Genomic DNA, 17,331 nt, shown 5'->3' on the forward strand with positions numbered 1-17,331 from the left:
ATCAAACAAATGTTAGAGCAGAGAATAAAATTATAACACATGGTAATGTTTGATTAATTAGAGTTACAGTCTGTGTATTTATCTAAAATGGATTTTGCTGTCATGGGACTATAGAGAACGGAGCAGGATGTGATTAAATTTAGATGTTTTGCTGGGAAGAAGGGGATAGTTTGCTAAATGTCATCTGAGAATAAAAGTCTTTTTAAGAGCTGAGGGTCTGTTAAACAGCGGTGAAAGTTGTCCAGTCTTACCCACGCTGCTTTTCTGAAATAATCCACATCTGTTTCTACAAGGCAAATACAGTGGGTTAGATATATGAAGTGTTGACTCATTTAAGACAAACAGTGATAGCACTCACGTGTTTGATAAATGGGGTAGTGCTGACAGGCTTCTCTCACCCACCTCCATGCTGTGCGTGGGTGGGAGCTGCAGTTTTCTCTAGAGGTATGCCCCAGCATACAATATTTTAATAACATGTGACAACATTCGTGAAAGGGGCTGTATTTTTTTATTACAGTAATAAAGATTGAAAGTTTGATCAGACTTTTGACCATGTAAGACCTCATTTCAACCTCAAGATTCAACCTGCCTGTCTGAAAGCTGGTAGATTTTCAACGATTTTATAATCGGTCTAAGGAATGTGCGACCTCTACAGCTGGGCCTTAATTATTTTTCTAGATCATGACATTTACAAAATAGCCCAGTGCAATCTATTTCCTGACTTTCGCCGAGGGGTGCAAGATGTAAGGGGGTGGCGGAGCGCTGAGGGCAGTGGAGGGAGCGCTGTGAGGGGCAGGACGGGGGGCGCTGGGTGGGGGATGGCGGAGCGCTGTGAGGGGCAGGACGGGGGCGCTGGGTGAGGGGGATGGCGGAGCGCTGTGAGGGGCAGGACGGGGGGCGCTGGGTGAGGGGGATGGCGGAGCGCTGTGAGGGGCAGGACGGGGGGCGCTGGGTGAGGGGGATGGCGGAGCGCTGTGAGGGGCAGGACGGGGGGCGCTGGGTGTGGGGGGATGGCGGAGCGCTGTGAGGGGCGGCAGGACCGCCCGCCTCGCACGAGCGCTCCCGGCCCCGCCGCCGCCGTTACCGAGCGGCAGGGTAAGCGGTGGCCATGGCGGAGCAGCTGCCGCCCTGCCCCGAGGAGACGACCCTCGACGGGACTCCGGAGCAGCCCAACGTGAGCGCCTTCGCCGAAGGGGTCCACCGATGCCGGGGAACCTCCCCTCCCTCTCCGCGCCTTTCTGGGGCGGGGTCTCGCCGAGGGAAGGGGCTGGAAGAGGGGCAGCGTGTGGGATGGGAAGGAGCGTCTCCCTGCGAGCCCCCTCTCTCCCAGAAATGGGTGTGGCTCCTTCCCACCCTCCAACCCCCACACCCCCCCGTCAAAACGGGGACAATTGGACAACATCCCGTGCATAGTGTCACATTCCAGTTTGACTAGTTGTGTGCATTATTACAGTGAGTTCCGTTATTCCTTATTTATTTTTTTATTGCATTGTTTAGGTTGGAAAGTTGCGACCCGCAGGCAACACGGTTGCGAGTTGTCTCGAAGAGGTGTTACCCAGGGTGAGTTGGTTTTGCAGAGGCTCCTGGTTTTTTCTACATCCCTTCTCTTTTGAAACTACCATTTATTTCAGTGTTGGTTTTTGTCACATAGAATTATAGAGACTAGCTGGCAGGATTGAAAAACTCTTCTGGCAGTACATTTTCATTGCATGTGTTTTACGAAAGTCACCGTGCTTGCTTAGTTTGGACTAAATATAATTGTTTTACACAGTTTTTTCCTCTGGTAATACAATTAGAGTAATTGTTGGGAATTATTATTACTTTTGATGCAGGTTCTTCTTTACAGGGATGCCTGCCAGAATTGTGATTCTCACTGGCCCTTCCCCATGCCCCTGAAGAGTCAGAGGCTACTGAGACACAAATGGATCCTGTAAATAGTGGGTCTCCCTTTAAATGATAATTAAAAAAACCCCAACACAGTGGTTTAAATAATTTCCAAAATTGCTACACTGATGGTGTAATTGCTGTGAATCAGGTTCAAGGTTTCTGAAATTTATAAGTGTAAAATCTAGTTTTCATCACAAACATGTGAAGTAGCTGTTACCCAAATTAAAACTGGGGAGCATTGAAACTTAGCAATGCTGGTTTGATAAAATTTAGTCTGGGTTATTTTGACCTTATGCTCACAATATCAGCATCTGCAGGAGTATATGCATGTATTACAGCCCAAATCACTCTCATATTTTGTTCTTACATCTGGAATGACACAAATATCTGCAGTACTTTTTTTTTTTCATTAATGTTTTGTGAATGTCTGGTGTAAACTTGTTTTTGCTTTGCCTTACATATAGCCCATTACTCCAACTGTTGTGCGAAAGTTTCGAAATACAACAGATCCAGCTCCTGGTGCTAAAATAATATTCTATGGCACAGCAAATGATCCTGATGTTGCATCGCACTTGACACATGGCATAAAGACAACCTCCAAACTCACTGTAAGAATGTGACTCATTTACTTTTGCTTAAGAATGAACCTCTTACGAGTGTTCTTAATGAAAGCAACTGATTTCCTCATAGTCAGGGATAAAGGTACATAGCTGAGTGATTTATAGTGCAGCATTTCACAGCCGTTATGAATTGCCTGAGTTCTGAGGTCAAATCATAGGATTTACTTAGCATTATTGAAATTGGAAGATATTTGAAGTTCAGTGACTGTTACCAGTAACATTATTTTTGTAGTGGCTACTGAATTATTAATTTCATTCCAAGATTTAAGTTAATGAACAGTCTTCTACCCATAATTTTTGCTGCTTGCTTCTTCTGGGTTACAGAGATAAAACCAGTTGAGCTCTTAGCAAAAGAGGTGTCTGAGAATGTGTTTACAATTTGGTGTAATTATTCTGTATGTTTTCTTACCTTTGGCTTGAAACTGATTTTTTTTAGCTAAAAAAGTGATGGTTTGGATATGTCAGACTATTTTGCATGTGTTCTTTAGAAATTATCTTTGTAATCTGTAATCAAACAACTGAAGAGATCATTGGTAGTTTTATCACACAGTTAGTGTTCATATCTCTAAAAACAGAAGTTGTGTTAGTAAAGTGCATTTTTATGAAGTAAGTAAGTCCTAGTATTAGAGGATGTTGAGTAGGACATTTATTAGGCATATCCAAAATGAAAGACAACCAGGTTTTGGTGTCCCTCCTTAGAAGTTTTTTGTTGAATGGATTGATCTGTTTAGCCTGTACTGTCTGTTGAAGACTTTGCATTACTAATTAAATATTAACTGGAGGAAGATTTGGAAGCCTCGTCAGTTTGCTAAGCATGGGTTTGGATCAATTGTACTTGCTACTACTTTTTTCAATATTTCTTCATATAATATTCAATGAGAGTCTAGTAATAAATCTTCTCTAGTGTCCCCATTACTTTGATGGATAGCCTGAAAAATCAGATCACTTTATTTTTGGTCATACTATAATTTGAGTATAGTTTCTAATATGTGCTAAGAAAAGAAAGATTGCAGTCAGGAAATGTATATATTAACAAGTGGAAAAACTAGCATAAAAATAAAAATATCTCACAATAAGTATTTTATTTAGCTGGAAATTTAGCATAGCATTGATTAATAGTGGTCTTATCTCAAGACACAGTTTTGGTTTGCAAATTGGTGGATAAAATTATCTCAGTGTAACCATGTAAGATCTCATTGGGACACTTATAAGCAAACTTTTGTTTGTGTGGATAGTCATAGTGATGTGTGAGTGATCAAAGTTTGTTGGTTTTCCTGCCTCTGGTGTTGTTTTTGATGTCTTCAGGTAGCTTCATTGATAAGTCCAGTTGCTAAAAGTGAATTTCAAGAAAGGATGCAAGACATGAAAGAAGCAATTTACTCCAGTAATCGTGAAGCACCTTTGGGTAGATCACATGATCAGTCTTCTAAATTACCTGAGGGCTTGGATATAATTAATACTACATTTGGAATAGAAGTCTTCAAAGGTAGGAAAATGTGCCATTAAAACATATTTCCTGTAAATACAAGATAACCTGCAATTTAATATCTAGCACATGCTCCATGATTCCAGCAACTCCATTTTAACAGAAGAGTTATATAACAGCTACTGAAAGGCCTAAAAATTTTTCAGTTACGATGAAGAAACAAGCAACTGAGAACATATGGTATCTAGTTGGGCTTTTGGCTTTCTTCCTGATCTGTCTTTATAGCCTGGGAGAACTGTTTAGGTAGCTGTCAACTTACCTTCCTTTTCCCAGCAACTCTAATAGGTCTAGTGAAAGAAACTTCCTTGACATGTGTATCTTTCTTCCATAGACTGGAGGAAATCACATCTGTGTTGCCCACGTAGCTTTCTTGCAAAAGTTCTGTACATCTGGGTTTCTGTGATTCTCTCCCTAGTCCCCTGTTACTAGATTGAATGTAGATTGACTAGAAATGTGGTGAGAAGTATCATTCTTCCACAGTATTAGCAACTTCTCTAACAAGATATTTTTTACAATTAAGAACCAACCAAGCAATACATCCACCCCCTTACCTCCCCCAACCATACATTATTTATTTGTTTTCAGATTTGTCAGCTGGAGAGGTTGTAAATCCATCAAAAACCTTTGAGGAAGTGGATAAAGAAGCGAGAGAAGGACATGATTTGTACATTCTGTCACATGAGGATTATTATGTGGGTAAGTTCAAAGGCTGATAAGAAACCCATAAAAAGTTCCTCTATGTGTGTTCAGTGCATACTGTATGCTATTTTTTAAGATATAAACTACTAATTTTAACCACTGTATTAATACAGTATAAATTATTAAAAAAATGTGAAGAAAATATGCAACTGACAGAGCATGATGTCAGTTTCTAGAACTGTCAATCACTTCATGATGGGCATTTAGAACAGCGTAAGAAGTTCATGGAGGAGTTGGAAGCCTGATTTCTTTTGGGTGCTGTTTGAAAAGCAAAATATTTCCAGGAAACTAGAAACTTACAGATGCCCTGGTTGCTTACTGAGTTTGGCATTGTCTATCCCACTGAAAGCAATCTCAGATTTAAAGTCACAGACTGTGAGCCCAACCCACTCCATTACATTCTCCTCTAGTTCCTCTCTTTCACCAGGATCCAAAAAGCATTTCAGAGCAGACAGACTTTCTGATGAGGAGCTTAGCAGTAGCATAAGAATTCCATGCTGCCATACAGCCATATGAAGCCCTTATTAGAAAACATGCAGTGAATAATATTTTTGAAAGTCCTAAATATAATTCTTTTTAAAAGGTGATTGAAAAGACCTTGAAGAAAAATAATGACCTTTTTTTCTGTGACAAAAGACCATAGCAAGAGTGTATCTGAAAATGCAGCACCTCAAAAACATTTTTGCATTTTTGAAAAACAATAAATCAGATGGTACACATTTCTGTTCAGGTATAGATATTACACAGCAATTTGTTTGCATGACCCTCACCACTTAGGCTACATTAGGTTTCATTTATTCTGTTGGGCTTGTCTTTAATCAGACATAAAAGAATATCCAACTGAAGCAGTTTTTGCTTTTTATTTTGCCTTTTATTTTCACTTTTGACAATGAGATTGTTCCTAACTACTCAATAAACAGGGGGAATGCATTTATCTTTAATTGAACGGGTTTGTTAGTTATTTGCTGTTGTTTCTTCATTGTTTTGTCTTAAGAATAAAGATACTGGGTACATTTTTCTTCCTGAGGTGTTTTACATAGGTTGAAATGCCTACTTTTTCTGCAGGGGAGCCAATCAATAGGAAGTATAACTCACACTTCGACAAGTCTTTTGTTTACGGAATGGAAACCCCTCACTATGAAGATGGGCGAAATACAGCTAAGACCTTAAATTGGGTCTTGGACCTGGATTCGTGAGTTGCAATGAGTTAACTAGTTAATTAATGGGATGAATTATCAGGAAGAGTGGGTTGCAATGAGTTAACTAGTTAATTAATGGGATGAATTATCAGGAAGAGTGGGTCTTTGTATTGAAGGAAGCTGTACATCTCACAATCCTATCCTTAGCTGTATTGAACTGAATAGAAAATGCAAGGGGTGATTTTCAGAACAGTTTATCCAATCACTTTGACCATATAACAGCACTTGGCATGTCTTAAGCATTGTGTAAAGTCCTTTGATTTTAAGTAGCAAGGTATTTTAATTACTAAGTTGAGAGAAGTTGCTGTTTTCTTTTAATATACAATAATATTTTAAAATATTATTGAAAAAATCTTGAATATTTTTAAACAAATATATGCAGGAGTTATTTTCATAATTTGTAGGAAGAGAGCACCACACCTTGTGTCAAAACGAAGTGATGATTTCAAGGAAAAATACCAGCCTCTTGTTGGAAAAGCTTTTGATCCGTAAGTAAGCAAAGATACCTTCCAAGCACAAAATTCACTCACTTTTGCCATTTCTCCAGTATCTTTTTATGTCTTTTATCTTTTTATGGATAAAAAATATAACTGAGTGCTTCCAGTGCAGCACTCATTTAACAGAAAAGGACCTTTTACCTGCCCTAATTAGGCTGGTAAGTACACAAGTTACTAGTAAGGGCTGTACTGTGTCCATGTAATGAAGTTAGATCTTACTGTTTAAGTGGTCTGTATCTGACAAGCACTCTTTAAAAGACATTTTTTCCCCCTGTATTTTGCAGTTAGGAAGGTTTGAAAGGACTGAAACATCTCACCTAATATTTTGGGATTTGGCCATTTTGCTTACTCTGACACTATTTTTGGTCTTCTTTGTTAAATCATTTGTTATCTCAATTTTATTACTTCCTTGGAAAAGGATGTGGAACTAAATTGTGTTAATACCTAGTAGCATTTACCAATCTCATCCCTCAGCTGAATCATCATAATGACTGAGGTTTATGAAGCAATCTGGAACAGTTTTGTAACGCTTAAGAAACACCATAGAAGTCATAAGGTACAGTGGGGTGAGGATCCAGGTATGCTGCAAATGTAGGGCTCCTGAATGTATCCAAAGGCAGTTGCTCTGGATTTCTGCAAAAATGTGTCAAAAACAGCATCGTTGACTTTGGTAGCAAAAGGTGATTTTAAACTCAAGATCCCAGACTTAAGTACATGTGAGGAGTGAACGCAAATACGAGTCAGTTTCTCCTCTCCCCTTCCCTGTGTCCCAGCTTACTGTGGGACAGACCTGGAGCATGAGAACATGAGGCAGTGGGATCAGTCAGGGATGGGTTGCAGTGCAGCCTGAAACCAGCACTAATATTACAAGATAGATAAAGGCTAAACAAATCTTATTTAGTGAATTTTATGCCATCCACATCCTATGTGTGATATTAAAATTATAAAAGAAAAATATACATAGTAGTTTTTAGATTGCAGTGTTTTCATTTCTGTGTGTGGGTTTTTGTTTGGCTGGTTTGTTCTTTAGAACAAAGCACTGATTATCTTTTCAATTCTGATGGGGATTTTTGATTCAGATTACAGTTTTAATTATTTAATTATTAAAAATAAAATGAGCATTGCATCTTTTTCAAATTAAAAGAAGAATTAGTTCTTTAATGTCACAAACAGCATCTTCAATTCTGGTAAATAAAACTGATCCAAGTTTTCCACATGGATATGGGCTTGGTTGCTGGTTTTGGTAGACACAAAAATGCATGTGGAAAAGCAGAGATGTGATTCAATTTTTCCACCTTAGCCAAAAGTAGTTTATTTGAGATATTTCAGTTGGAGATTCTGTCTAAGTATTCCTATTATTTGACTACAAGGACTTTTCTCACACATTTCTATCATTTTCTTAGGAAAAAATAGCATTGAATGTTTTTCCTTCTAATGGGCATAAATGTTCAAAAAGTTAGTGTTTACTTTTGGCTGTGTTACATTACAAACAGTGAATATTCTAATCAGCTTTGTAAAAGGATGCTTTTCAGGAATGGTAGCTTTGAAATAAAGTCCTGATAAACAAATTTCAGGTGAACTATTTATATCGTCCCTAATTATATAATCACTTTTTCTAATAGTATCAGGGGTTCTATTTTGGCTATTAATAAACTGTTTGACAACTAACAAAGAATTGTTCTTATTGACAGTATAGCAGAAACTATGAATGTTCCCCCAGACCATACATTTGGATTGATAATCCCTCCAGAGGATGGTAAGTTCAAGAGCAGAATAAAATCCTATCTTGCTGAGGAAACTATGCTGAAGTAATTGCTGTTGGTTGTGTATATAGTTTTCCTAAAATCTTAAGATGCAAGGTACAAAAATTTATTGACAATAAATTTTTGGAATGAAAATTTGAGAGGATTTGAAGTTGCTAGTGGGAAAAAAACAAATGTCAGAAATAAAGAAGCTTTAGGTTTGGGATTATCATGATGGTGTGTTTTTTTCTTTTTTAAAGCCTTGTATCTGAATGTAACAAAATGGGAAACAGCAGAAACCCCTTATTATCATCAAAGTGACAAATTAAAATGGCTATTTAAATCAATTATGCATCTTCCCTCTCAATGATTTCTCAAGCACTTCTCTAAAAAGAGTAAAAGTAACAAGAAGTAAATAGGAATAATAAGTTCTTGAAGGTTGTGAGGAGATAGAAAACAGAGTAAAACTGTTAATTTTCATTATGACAAAATTTTGAAAGCTAGTCAACTCAAATAGTCAGTGTTGGGATTGATGATGTTTTAACATTATGTTTAACAACTAGGGAATACAGTCAATAATTGGGAAGCAAAAAAATGAAGTAGATCAAAGTTATCCAATTAATCTAGGCCAGAAAAAGCTTGTTCAAAGAGTGCATAAGCTTTTACATGTTTTTCTATGTAGTGTAATAAAGTTCATGCTATAAGGAAGAGCAGAAGAAGCTAAACAAAGGAATTCGTTATTAACAATTAGAAAATAATGCTTGTACATTGCTGTGAGAGGGGAATTAGGTGAGCTACTCATGTTTGTTACTGAACTCTGAATGAACTTGCACTCTAGAAAGTGACCTTGGCATCTTGGGGATTTGGATGAAGATTGTAGCTCAGTGTGCCAAAGTATTTAAAAATATTAATAAAGTTAGGATGCATAGAAAATGGGAACAGTAACATTAAAAAGTACATTGTCTTTCTAGAAACCAATGATATATCATTATCCAAAATACTACATTGGCTCTCATGAGTATCTGAAACATGACAGACTGGAAGTGGTAGATTAATAGTGTATGTTCTTTTTTGCTCATTTATCTGGACATTGAGTAACAACTACTGATTTCAGAAGCTTTTGGAAGCAGTGGATAGATTTGTGAAGCTACATTAAGATGTTCCAAAATTTTTGATATCAACTGTGTGTGAGTAGAGAGATAATGATATGGACCATTTGATCTTGTAATGAAATGGCTGTATCAGCTGTTCAGCAGTGCTGAAAATCAGCATCTTGAAACTGAAATTCTCCTTTCCTTAAGAATGCAAACTGGTTTTTTGTATATGTCTGTTTACTGTATATGCACAACTAATTGAGGAATTGTTCATTTTTACAGATGTTCATGGTCTTCTGCATGTCCGGGTTCCATGTGAGTTCCTCCGTGGGAAGGACAGAGAAAGAGTTATCTTGATTGCAGTTCGGCAGTGTTTGAAGAAAGCTAACTATGAGAATTTTGATCTGTTATTAGAAGCATTAAGACATTTTGATAAGGTTAGTGCTCTGAAAAAGATAAATGTAAAAGAATGTGTGACATTAGTGCCGCTGTGCTGTAGAGATACAGACATGAGGAAACATAAGCATAGCAAGGTAAATATGGATGAAGACTGTAACTGTGAAGACAACTTCATAGTTATTGTATGTTTCATCTGCTGTGATATGCTATATGGAATTAGACACAATAGTATTTGGAGCTTTTCATAGTACTATTTGCAATCTCCAGGCTAGAGGGAGCAAGAGACACACAAGCAGGAGTAATCTTAACAATTTTCGGACTTCAAAATCTGGCATTCCTTTGTAAAGGGAAAACAGTGGAAGGGATTATGTCCATATTTTTTTCCGAGCTTCAGTTTTTGACTCAGTTGCCAAGCGTCAGAATTTCAGATCTTTTCTTTTTTTCTCTCTGGAGAAAAAAATTATAATTGACATTTCATATGTAACATTAATTGTAATATATACAGAATGATTGATGTCTTACTTTTGAAGACATCTTGGCTTTTCTTCAACATTTATTATTCGATTGTTATCTTGTCACAATATCCTGTCACACCTTTACTCTCAAATCACTGTATTATTTAAGTTGAAAATTACTTTTTGACACTTTCCTATTCATATTTCTTATTTTTAAAATACTTAGGGTTTATTTTTGTACTCAGCAATGTTACTCTTCTTGAAATGGTGTGTCTGGTGCTATTTGTAGATATGTATCTATATATCTGTATAAACACGTGTTTGTGTTTCTTTTGGTGAAGTTATTTTATGATGGCTGTTAGACAATGATAGAATATAACAACTGTTTTATTTTCTTCATAATAGAATGGTGATGGAATTATACACAAGGACAACCTACGAAAGATCTTTTTTCAGCTGAATGTGAATTTAGATGATGAACTCCTGGATTCCTTATTTGACTGTTGTGATTTGGATAAGGATGGTCTGATTAATTACCGGGACTTTGCAAACTTTCTGAACTGGAAAGATAAAAGGGGTGTTAAAGAGTTTGAAGAAAAAATAATTACAAAAGGTAGATGCCTTAATACTGGGAAATTGTGGGGCTGATCTTGTTCTTAGAATAGCTGTTGAAAGGATGTTGCTGTTGTAACCTAGGTGCTCCTTTAGAAGAGTAGGATTTAGAGAGTGCATTTACCTTGCTAACCACCAGCAGAGTCTCAGGTACAGATGTGTTTCAGAATCCTGGAGCTCTGTGTTGCAGAATGAAATTGTCACTGGGAAGTTTCCTTAATACTACAGGTCAAGAGAAAGTAAAACATCTCCTAGAAGTGCTATCAGAAATGCAAATGAATTATGTTACCTCCTTCACAGTTCTTCAAGCAAAGTTTTTTGCCTCTTATTTTATAATGTGTTGATAATATATCTTGGCTGTACCGTAACTTTTGTATATAGGGAAAAAATTAGATGCCTATCTTCCCAAAGACACAAAGAAAGATGATGAACCACTGTTGAAGCTGGAAGATCTCATGTTAAAAGAACCAGGAAGCTCAGCAAAGATGCCAAAACCGCTTACAAGATCAACAGACTGTGTCTACACAAGTTATCGAACATCATCTTCTCAGTACAATGCTGTAGTAGGTGGTATCCCTACATCCTGTAAGTACAGTGGACTGTGCTACTCACTTCTGAGCATTATTTAGGACAAAATCAGGAGCAAAGTTTAAAAGTATTGCTACAGGTTCTACTAATGTACAATATTGAATTAATTTATCTAAGCTGAGTCTTTTAAGATAGGGGCTTGGAATTTGGAAGGGATAGTCTATTCAAAACATTGAAGTTAATCTAGATGTCTTTGAGAAATTATGCTAGTAATTTTGGGAGAACCATATCTCCTTGGAATCACCTAAAATACTTTCCGCTGGAAATACTAAGTAAGTAAGTTCTGGTACATAACGGCAAGATTCCCTGTTTACATGCTTCGTGATGTAGCTGAAGCCAGGTTTTCTAAAAATGAGAAAAAAGACACAAGGAAGAAAATTATATAACTTGTTATTGAACCTATGTCAAGCATCACATTTCTTCTTATTTCATGCAAAATGTTTTATCCTCCCTGGCACTATCTACCCATGCTGCCTGTTGATTGATTTTCACAGGTTATCCATTGTGTGGTATTCCAACAATTCGTTCAGATATTCCTGCTCCTCGAATTCGCCGCCTCAGTGACACAACTAATTATGGTGACCAGGGCAATAGTTTTTCAATATTGTTCCCTTCTGTCTTCAGTCAAAAGGGAGTATATGAAAGAGATCTTTTAAAAAAGAGACCAAAGGCAGAGGTATAGTGAATTCCTTCAGAATATTCTTCCAAGATAATTGTTCTGCTAGCCATGTGGGAGTGGGCAGTCATATTATCAAGTAAACAGGTTGTAAAATTCATAGTGCAGCATTACCATCTTGCTTAACATCCATTCAGCTGTCTGAAAAGTATGTACTCTTCACATTCTAAATTATTCATAAAGATGGTAGATGTTGATTTTATTGAGATCCAACATATTCAAATTTCTGAGCAAGGTCTTAAGCAACATGGTTTAATAGTAAAGTTAGCCCTGCTTTGATTATCTCATTGGATGGATGATGTCCAGAGATCTCTTCCAACCTAAGTTATTCTATGATTCCATGAGATGTCTTAAAAAGCCCCAAAATAAGATTTTTAGCTGTATAAAAATAATTTCTATCACAGAGGGATGTTTAGTGGAAAATTTTGGCAAGAGCATCTCAGACAAACTTGGCAGGTTTTGCTAATGGCAAATTCAGCAAACCACTTGAAAGCACCTTTTAAGTGCTCTGCTGAGTCACAGTCGTAGAAGTACAAAGGATTTGTACAGTGCTGGAGGACATTGGGAGTCACACAGCAATGCTGTGTTGTCTCATAATTCTGAAGAGGAAGATGGGATGTGAGACTCTAGGGACTTACTTGGGGACTTCCATAGTTTTTCTGTCTGATATCTCTGCAGGGTGCTGCCACTCTGTTTCCTCACAGACCAGAGTTTCTCCCACATAAATACTAAAACAACTTTGCTGCTTCTTCTTCAGTATTATTTACCACTTTGTTTTTACATTTTTTATGCAATTTATAGTGAAAAAATACTAAGAGAGAGCTTCATTACTTGAAGTACAATTTATTAGACAGTTGTAATGAAATGTGAAATTCCAATCTAAAATGAGAAAAGAAGCCATGACAACCTCTTCCTCTCTACTACTCATTATATTAAATATTCAGCAGTCATGTTTGAAAGTGGTTCTGGAACTCGAATATATATTTTACAGAAAAGAATGTTGCTAGTTAGTGACTGGGGGCAAAAGGTGTGGTGTCATGTTCATAAAACACCTTGTCAGAATGTTGTGTACATGAGCATTTACCACTTTATAATCTAGCTCTGAAAGCAGGAAATGTGTGTGTGCAGCATATAGCTAATGGTAAATGGCATTCCTGCTTCATTGAGAAGCCAATTACATCTGTCAAGCACTAGATAGAACTCTTCTTTGAAGTTATAACATGTCCTGAGATGTCATACTCTGCTGTAGACTATACCAGCTATAGAGAATTCAGTGCAGAACTACCTCTGAGTCTGTTAAAACACCCTATGTTCATGTCTGTTTGGGAATTTTATGATTATTGTTTTGATGTATAATTAATGTTTTCAAAAATTTCATAGTTAATGAAATTATTATATGATTGTGTGATATTATTGTTAAATGATAGCCCGGAGTAATTTAATACTAATAGTTTTTGTATACACTGGTGAAAATGAATGCAAATTTTGACTATAAAACAGTTTCATGAGGTGACTCATCATGTTACAAAAGAACAAAATAGTTCTTGGGTTTGCTGTTTTCTTCACTGAAATTCTCTCCAGTCTGTTGAATAGAAGTTATGTAACTGAGGAATAGTGTGTAATTTATATGCCGCATGATCATGTTGATCACAGCTGAGAGTGAGTTTTATCCTGCCTGCACACAATAGTCTGTGGTTTGGTCAGTGATGATTTTACAGCAGTTGATGAGTCCGGACAGAGCTCTCTCTTATAAATGTGGTGAAGCCAAATTATGAGAGCATGTAGTCCTTTATTCTCCCTGCAGTGGTATCCTGTGATGGAATATTGCTTTTAGTTTAACTTCTATATTTCACTAGCTCATTGAAAACATTGGATCACTGGTTTGTTTTACTTGTGGGTAATATGATTGATATAACTGGAACAACACCTATGCTTAAAGAAGCAAAATTCAGTCTCTTTTTTCCTCCTGCAATTTCAGCTTGCATGAACTCTCATAGGTTTATTGGCTAAGATGAAGCTGAAGACTTGCTGTACTGGGGTCAGGCCTATATTTATACAAAAGACAGTTTTAAAGGAAGATGATCAACGAGGTTGATTGGACTGTGTTAAAGGTCTTTTTCAATGCATGCATAAAATCTCCATAGTATAAATGTAACACACACATACACACACATATACGATACAATTGAAGATGCCAAATATTTACTGTTACTAATAGAAACACAGGGCACATCAATATTCTTCTAAAGGTACCTTTCTCTGATGAGTCAACAGGTCAGTGTAAGGAGGCATGCAACAGGAAGCAACCAAGTGAGAAAGTATGGAAAAAAATCCCTTCTGCTGAATTATTCTGGTGTAAAATTATAGCAAGGCCCAAAGTTGATGTGGGCCATTTCATTTTAGTCACTTCACCAGCTTATCTATACCAGCTGATGATCTTGTGTATAGTACTCTTGCTGTGAAATGCAGATAATAATATAATCTGATTTGTGCTGGTAACTGCAGACAGCAAAAATAGAGTGGATAAACAGAACTAGTTTTAGAGCTTTTAAAAAACATTTACTTTTCCCTGAGTCTTCTGTGTTGAAGTAGTGCACCAACATTACTTCATTAATTACAGACAATTTTGTAAAGCTTTCATTGCAATAATATTCAGATTTACTTAAATAGGAACTTCTTTGGTTAAGGATGAAAGATGTGGTCTGTAGTTTTACTTTAAGAGTGGGAAAATATTCTGTGGAAAATAGAGATTGCTAAGTATGTAAAAGCCAGATGCTGTATAGTTTAACAAAATGCTGACCAGAATTACATGAATTGTATTATTTTGTATTATTTTTGTAGATTAAACAAATTCTCCACAATACTGGCATGAATGTTGCAGATGAAAGGTTTGAAGAAATATGGAAGAAAGTGTGTACGAAACATGAGATAAAAGAGCTTTGTGATTGTGAAGAAAGTATGTGGAATATAATGAATAAGATACATGAATCACGCATAAAATTCTAGTCTCTGATTCTGCTCTCTGGGCATTGCTTTTATTTGACATCAGTCATAGTTCTGATGCTGAATAAACAATAAATATTTATATGTGTATTTATATGTGTGTTGTCTTTCTAAATAGTGGGTTCACCACATATATATGAATCTTTGTAGTTGGTAGGAACTGGTATCCGTGCTTGTAAATGTAATACAAATATTTATCTTATATTCCATTTTGCATTTTTAATTTTTTTTCTCTTATGAGTGGAAAGACACTTTTGAAAGTACTAAAGATAAATGTTTCAGATATTCAAGACCTCTCAAAGATTATTATCATATAATGGCATTTTGCCTTTCTTCTTATGTTCCATAATTCTTGTCAACAGAGATCTGATTGTGGCAAAGTATTTGAGACGTTTAAAAGTTCATGTGAGAAAGTGCTTTACAGTAAAATAGTAAGGAAGCTACACAGCAATAGGTGTGGGATCTAAAGTGTTGTCGTGAAATAGACTCCATTAAAACCAATAGGTTAAGAAGTCCAGAAATGAATGTCCATTGTGTGGCAGAGGGCTCCTATTCTTTATGCAAGCTTATGACTATTAATAGTATCCAGCTTTCATAATCAAGAAAAAAGAATGGATATTTAGAGGTGTTTATGAGAGCTCAGGCTGGGTAGTCAGAAAAGTTTGTCAGGGCTTTCAGAGGGCCAATTGTTCATCTGTGACCAATGTGGTTCCTTGGGAAGAGGGAGAGTCATAAATGGAAAACACTTGAGGATCATTATGCAAATCTCAATGAATATATATAAAGTCCAATAAGAATAAACAATGGAAAGCAAATAATACTAAAATATGCAACCGTGAGTTGGAATGTTCACTCTTCTACTACAGTAGTGAACTTTGGTATAAAACAGTGGAAATTGTTCATTATGAACAATGAGAAATATTACTTCTAGACTTTCAAATTCAAAAGAAAGATCCTTGCCCAATGTAAGCTTAACATACAGGATTTCCAGAAGGATGTTACTTTGTCACCTATTGGTTCTTTAACTACCTTAAAAAGATTTGGAGAACATTGCCAGCCAAAAGTGTTACTGAGTTCTACAATGAAAGTAAAGGTTCTGTTGTGTTAAATACTAGAAATTCATGAAATGCCAGCTTAAAATTTCACTATAACATACTCCTCACATGATTGTTAAGATTTCTCTTTTGCCTGTGTTTAAGGAGCTGGTCATTTCCATGTAACTGTCTTGTTCCATGAAATCCACAAGCCAGACTCTTCTGTAGCGTTAGTAGTAGCTGTCTTACATCAAGTAGAAAGAATTTGCTTTCTGCTATCTCCAGGGAGCAGATGGTGGAAATGGTGCTTGATGAAGGCAACTTGTTTCCTGCTGTGAATGAATGTTGTTCTGCACTGTTGCTGCTTTGCCTCCCCATCCTTCTGGAGCTCTCTGCATGTACTGAGAAGCATGCAAGAGGCAGACTGAATGTCCCAACTGGAGTCATGACAGAAAGATAAATGTATGGCTAATTTAAATTGAATTTATTATGTTAGGATTTTACCACCTTCAGTGAAATCCCCTAAAGCTGCTTTTCTGCTCATATTATGTGGGAGGGAAGAATCCTTTACCTTTGTTGCAGCAAACTTTCAAAAGCATTGGAAAGAATTACTTTAGAAAAAATGACATATTTTTCTTCTTCAATAGAAGATTCTAGATGAAAGATTCAAGCTCACTTCATGGAAAAATTAAAAAAACAATTACTGAATCTGTGTGTATGTATGCATACGTATATGTATGAGATCTGTTGTGTTTGTTCAGCAACTTGAAATTCTGTGAACTATCTTTTTTTTAATCTACTGTAAAGATACTCACTTGCACTCCTCTACTTTCAGTAGAATATCTTCCTTTGTCAATGAAATGGACCTAATGTTGTTCTTGGTCAGTCTGCTAAGCGAGTTCCAAATAAAGAAGACTGATAAATCATGGTTTAGTTTTTTGTCAGTATATTTGTAACCAGAGACTAAAGATTTTCTTTCAAGTTTGGGTTTGAAATTAACTCTCTGAAGCTTTAAATTATTAATTACTGAAAAGAGCTGTAAATTCTGCTTGTCGGTGCTTGTTTTTTGTCATGATATTCATTAGGAGGCCCCTGAAAGATTTAATCACTGTGACACAGCAACTTCTCAGGAGTTCCCCAATCCTTTTGCTTCCTTTTGTTAAATGCTTTGCATACACAGAGCTTTGGTGCAGATTTTTGTGTTTCATTTCTGTTTGGCTTCCCAACATGTGAATTCAATGATGGTTTTTTGGGCTTTATAGCTGCAAGTTGTGTTCTGTTATTTTTATGGTTCCCTCAATATATTCCAAATGACAGAAAATAAAAGGTTTGCTTTCTTC

At 36.6% G+C, this 17,331-nt stretch overlaps 1 protein-coding gene across 1 annotated transcript; it reads left to right on the forward strand.

Annotated features, from left to right (window-relative positions):
* Positions 1–1,045: 1,045 nt before the first annotated feature.
* Positions 1,046–15,047, forward strand: EFHB (EF-hand domain family member B). Its single transcript, XM_039550101.1, has 13 exons — positions 1,046–1,174; positions 1,498–1,560; positions 2,352–2,495; positions 3,813–3,993; positions 4,579–4,689; positions 5,758–5,884; positions 6,296–6,379; positions 8,080–8,144; positions 9,507–9,661; positions 10,484–10,691; positions 11,072–11,275; positions 11,773–11,954; positions 14,796–15,047. The coding sequence occupies exons 1-13, from the start codon at positions 1,109–1,111 to the stop codon at positions 14,958–14,960; spliced, it is 1,755 nt and encodes a 584-aa protein (XP_039406035.1). The 5' UTR covers positions 1,046–1,108; the 3' UTR covers positions 14,961–15,047.
* Positions 15,048–17,331: the final 2,284 nt, after the last annotated feature.

This window comes from Corvus cornix, chromosome 2 (genome assembly GCF_000738735.6).
Source record: "Corvus cornix cornix isolate S_Up_H32 chromosome 2, ASM73873v5, whole genome shotgun sequence".
NCBI classification, from domain to species: Eukaryota; Metazoa; Chordata; class Aves; order Passeriformes; family Corvidae; genus Corvus; species Corvus cornix.

Bases quoted from the DNA above. Each gene is read 5' to 3' on its own strand.
- EFHB (XM_039550101.1), top strand. From the start codon at position 1,109: ATGGCGGAGCAGCTGCCGCCCTGCCCCGAGGAGACGACCCTCGACGGG. The intron at 5,885-6,295 runs GTGAGTTGCAAT...CATAATTTGTAG, and splicing joins TGGGTCTTGGACCTGGATTC to GAAGAGAGCACCACACCTTG. The intron at 11,955-14,795 runs GTATAGTGAATT...TTATTTTTGTAG, and splicing joins AAAAGAGACCAAAGGCAGAG to ATTAAACAAATTCTCCACAA.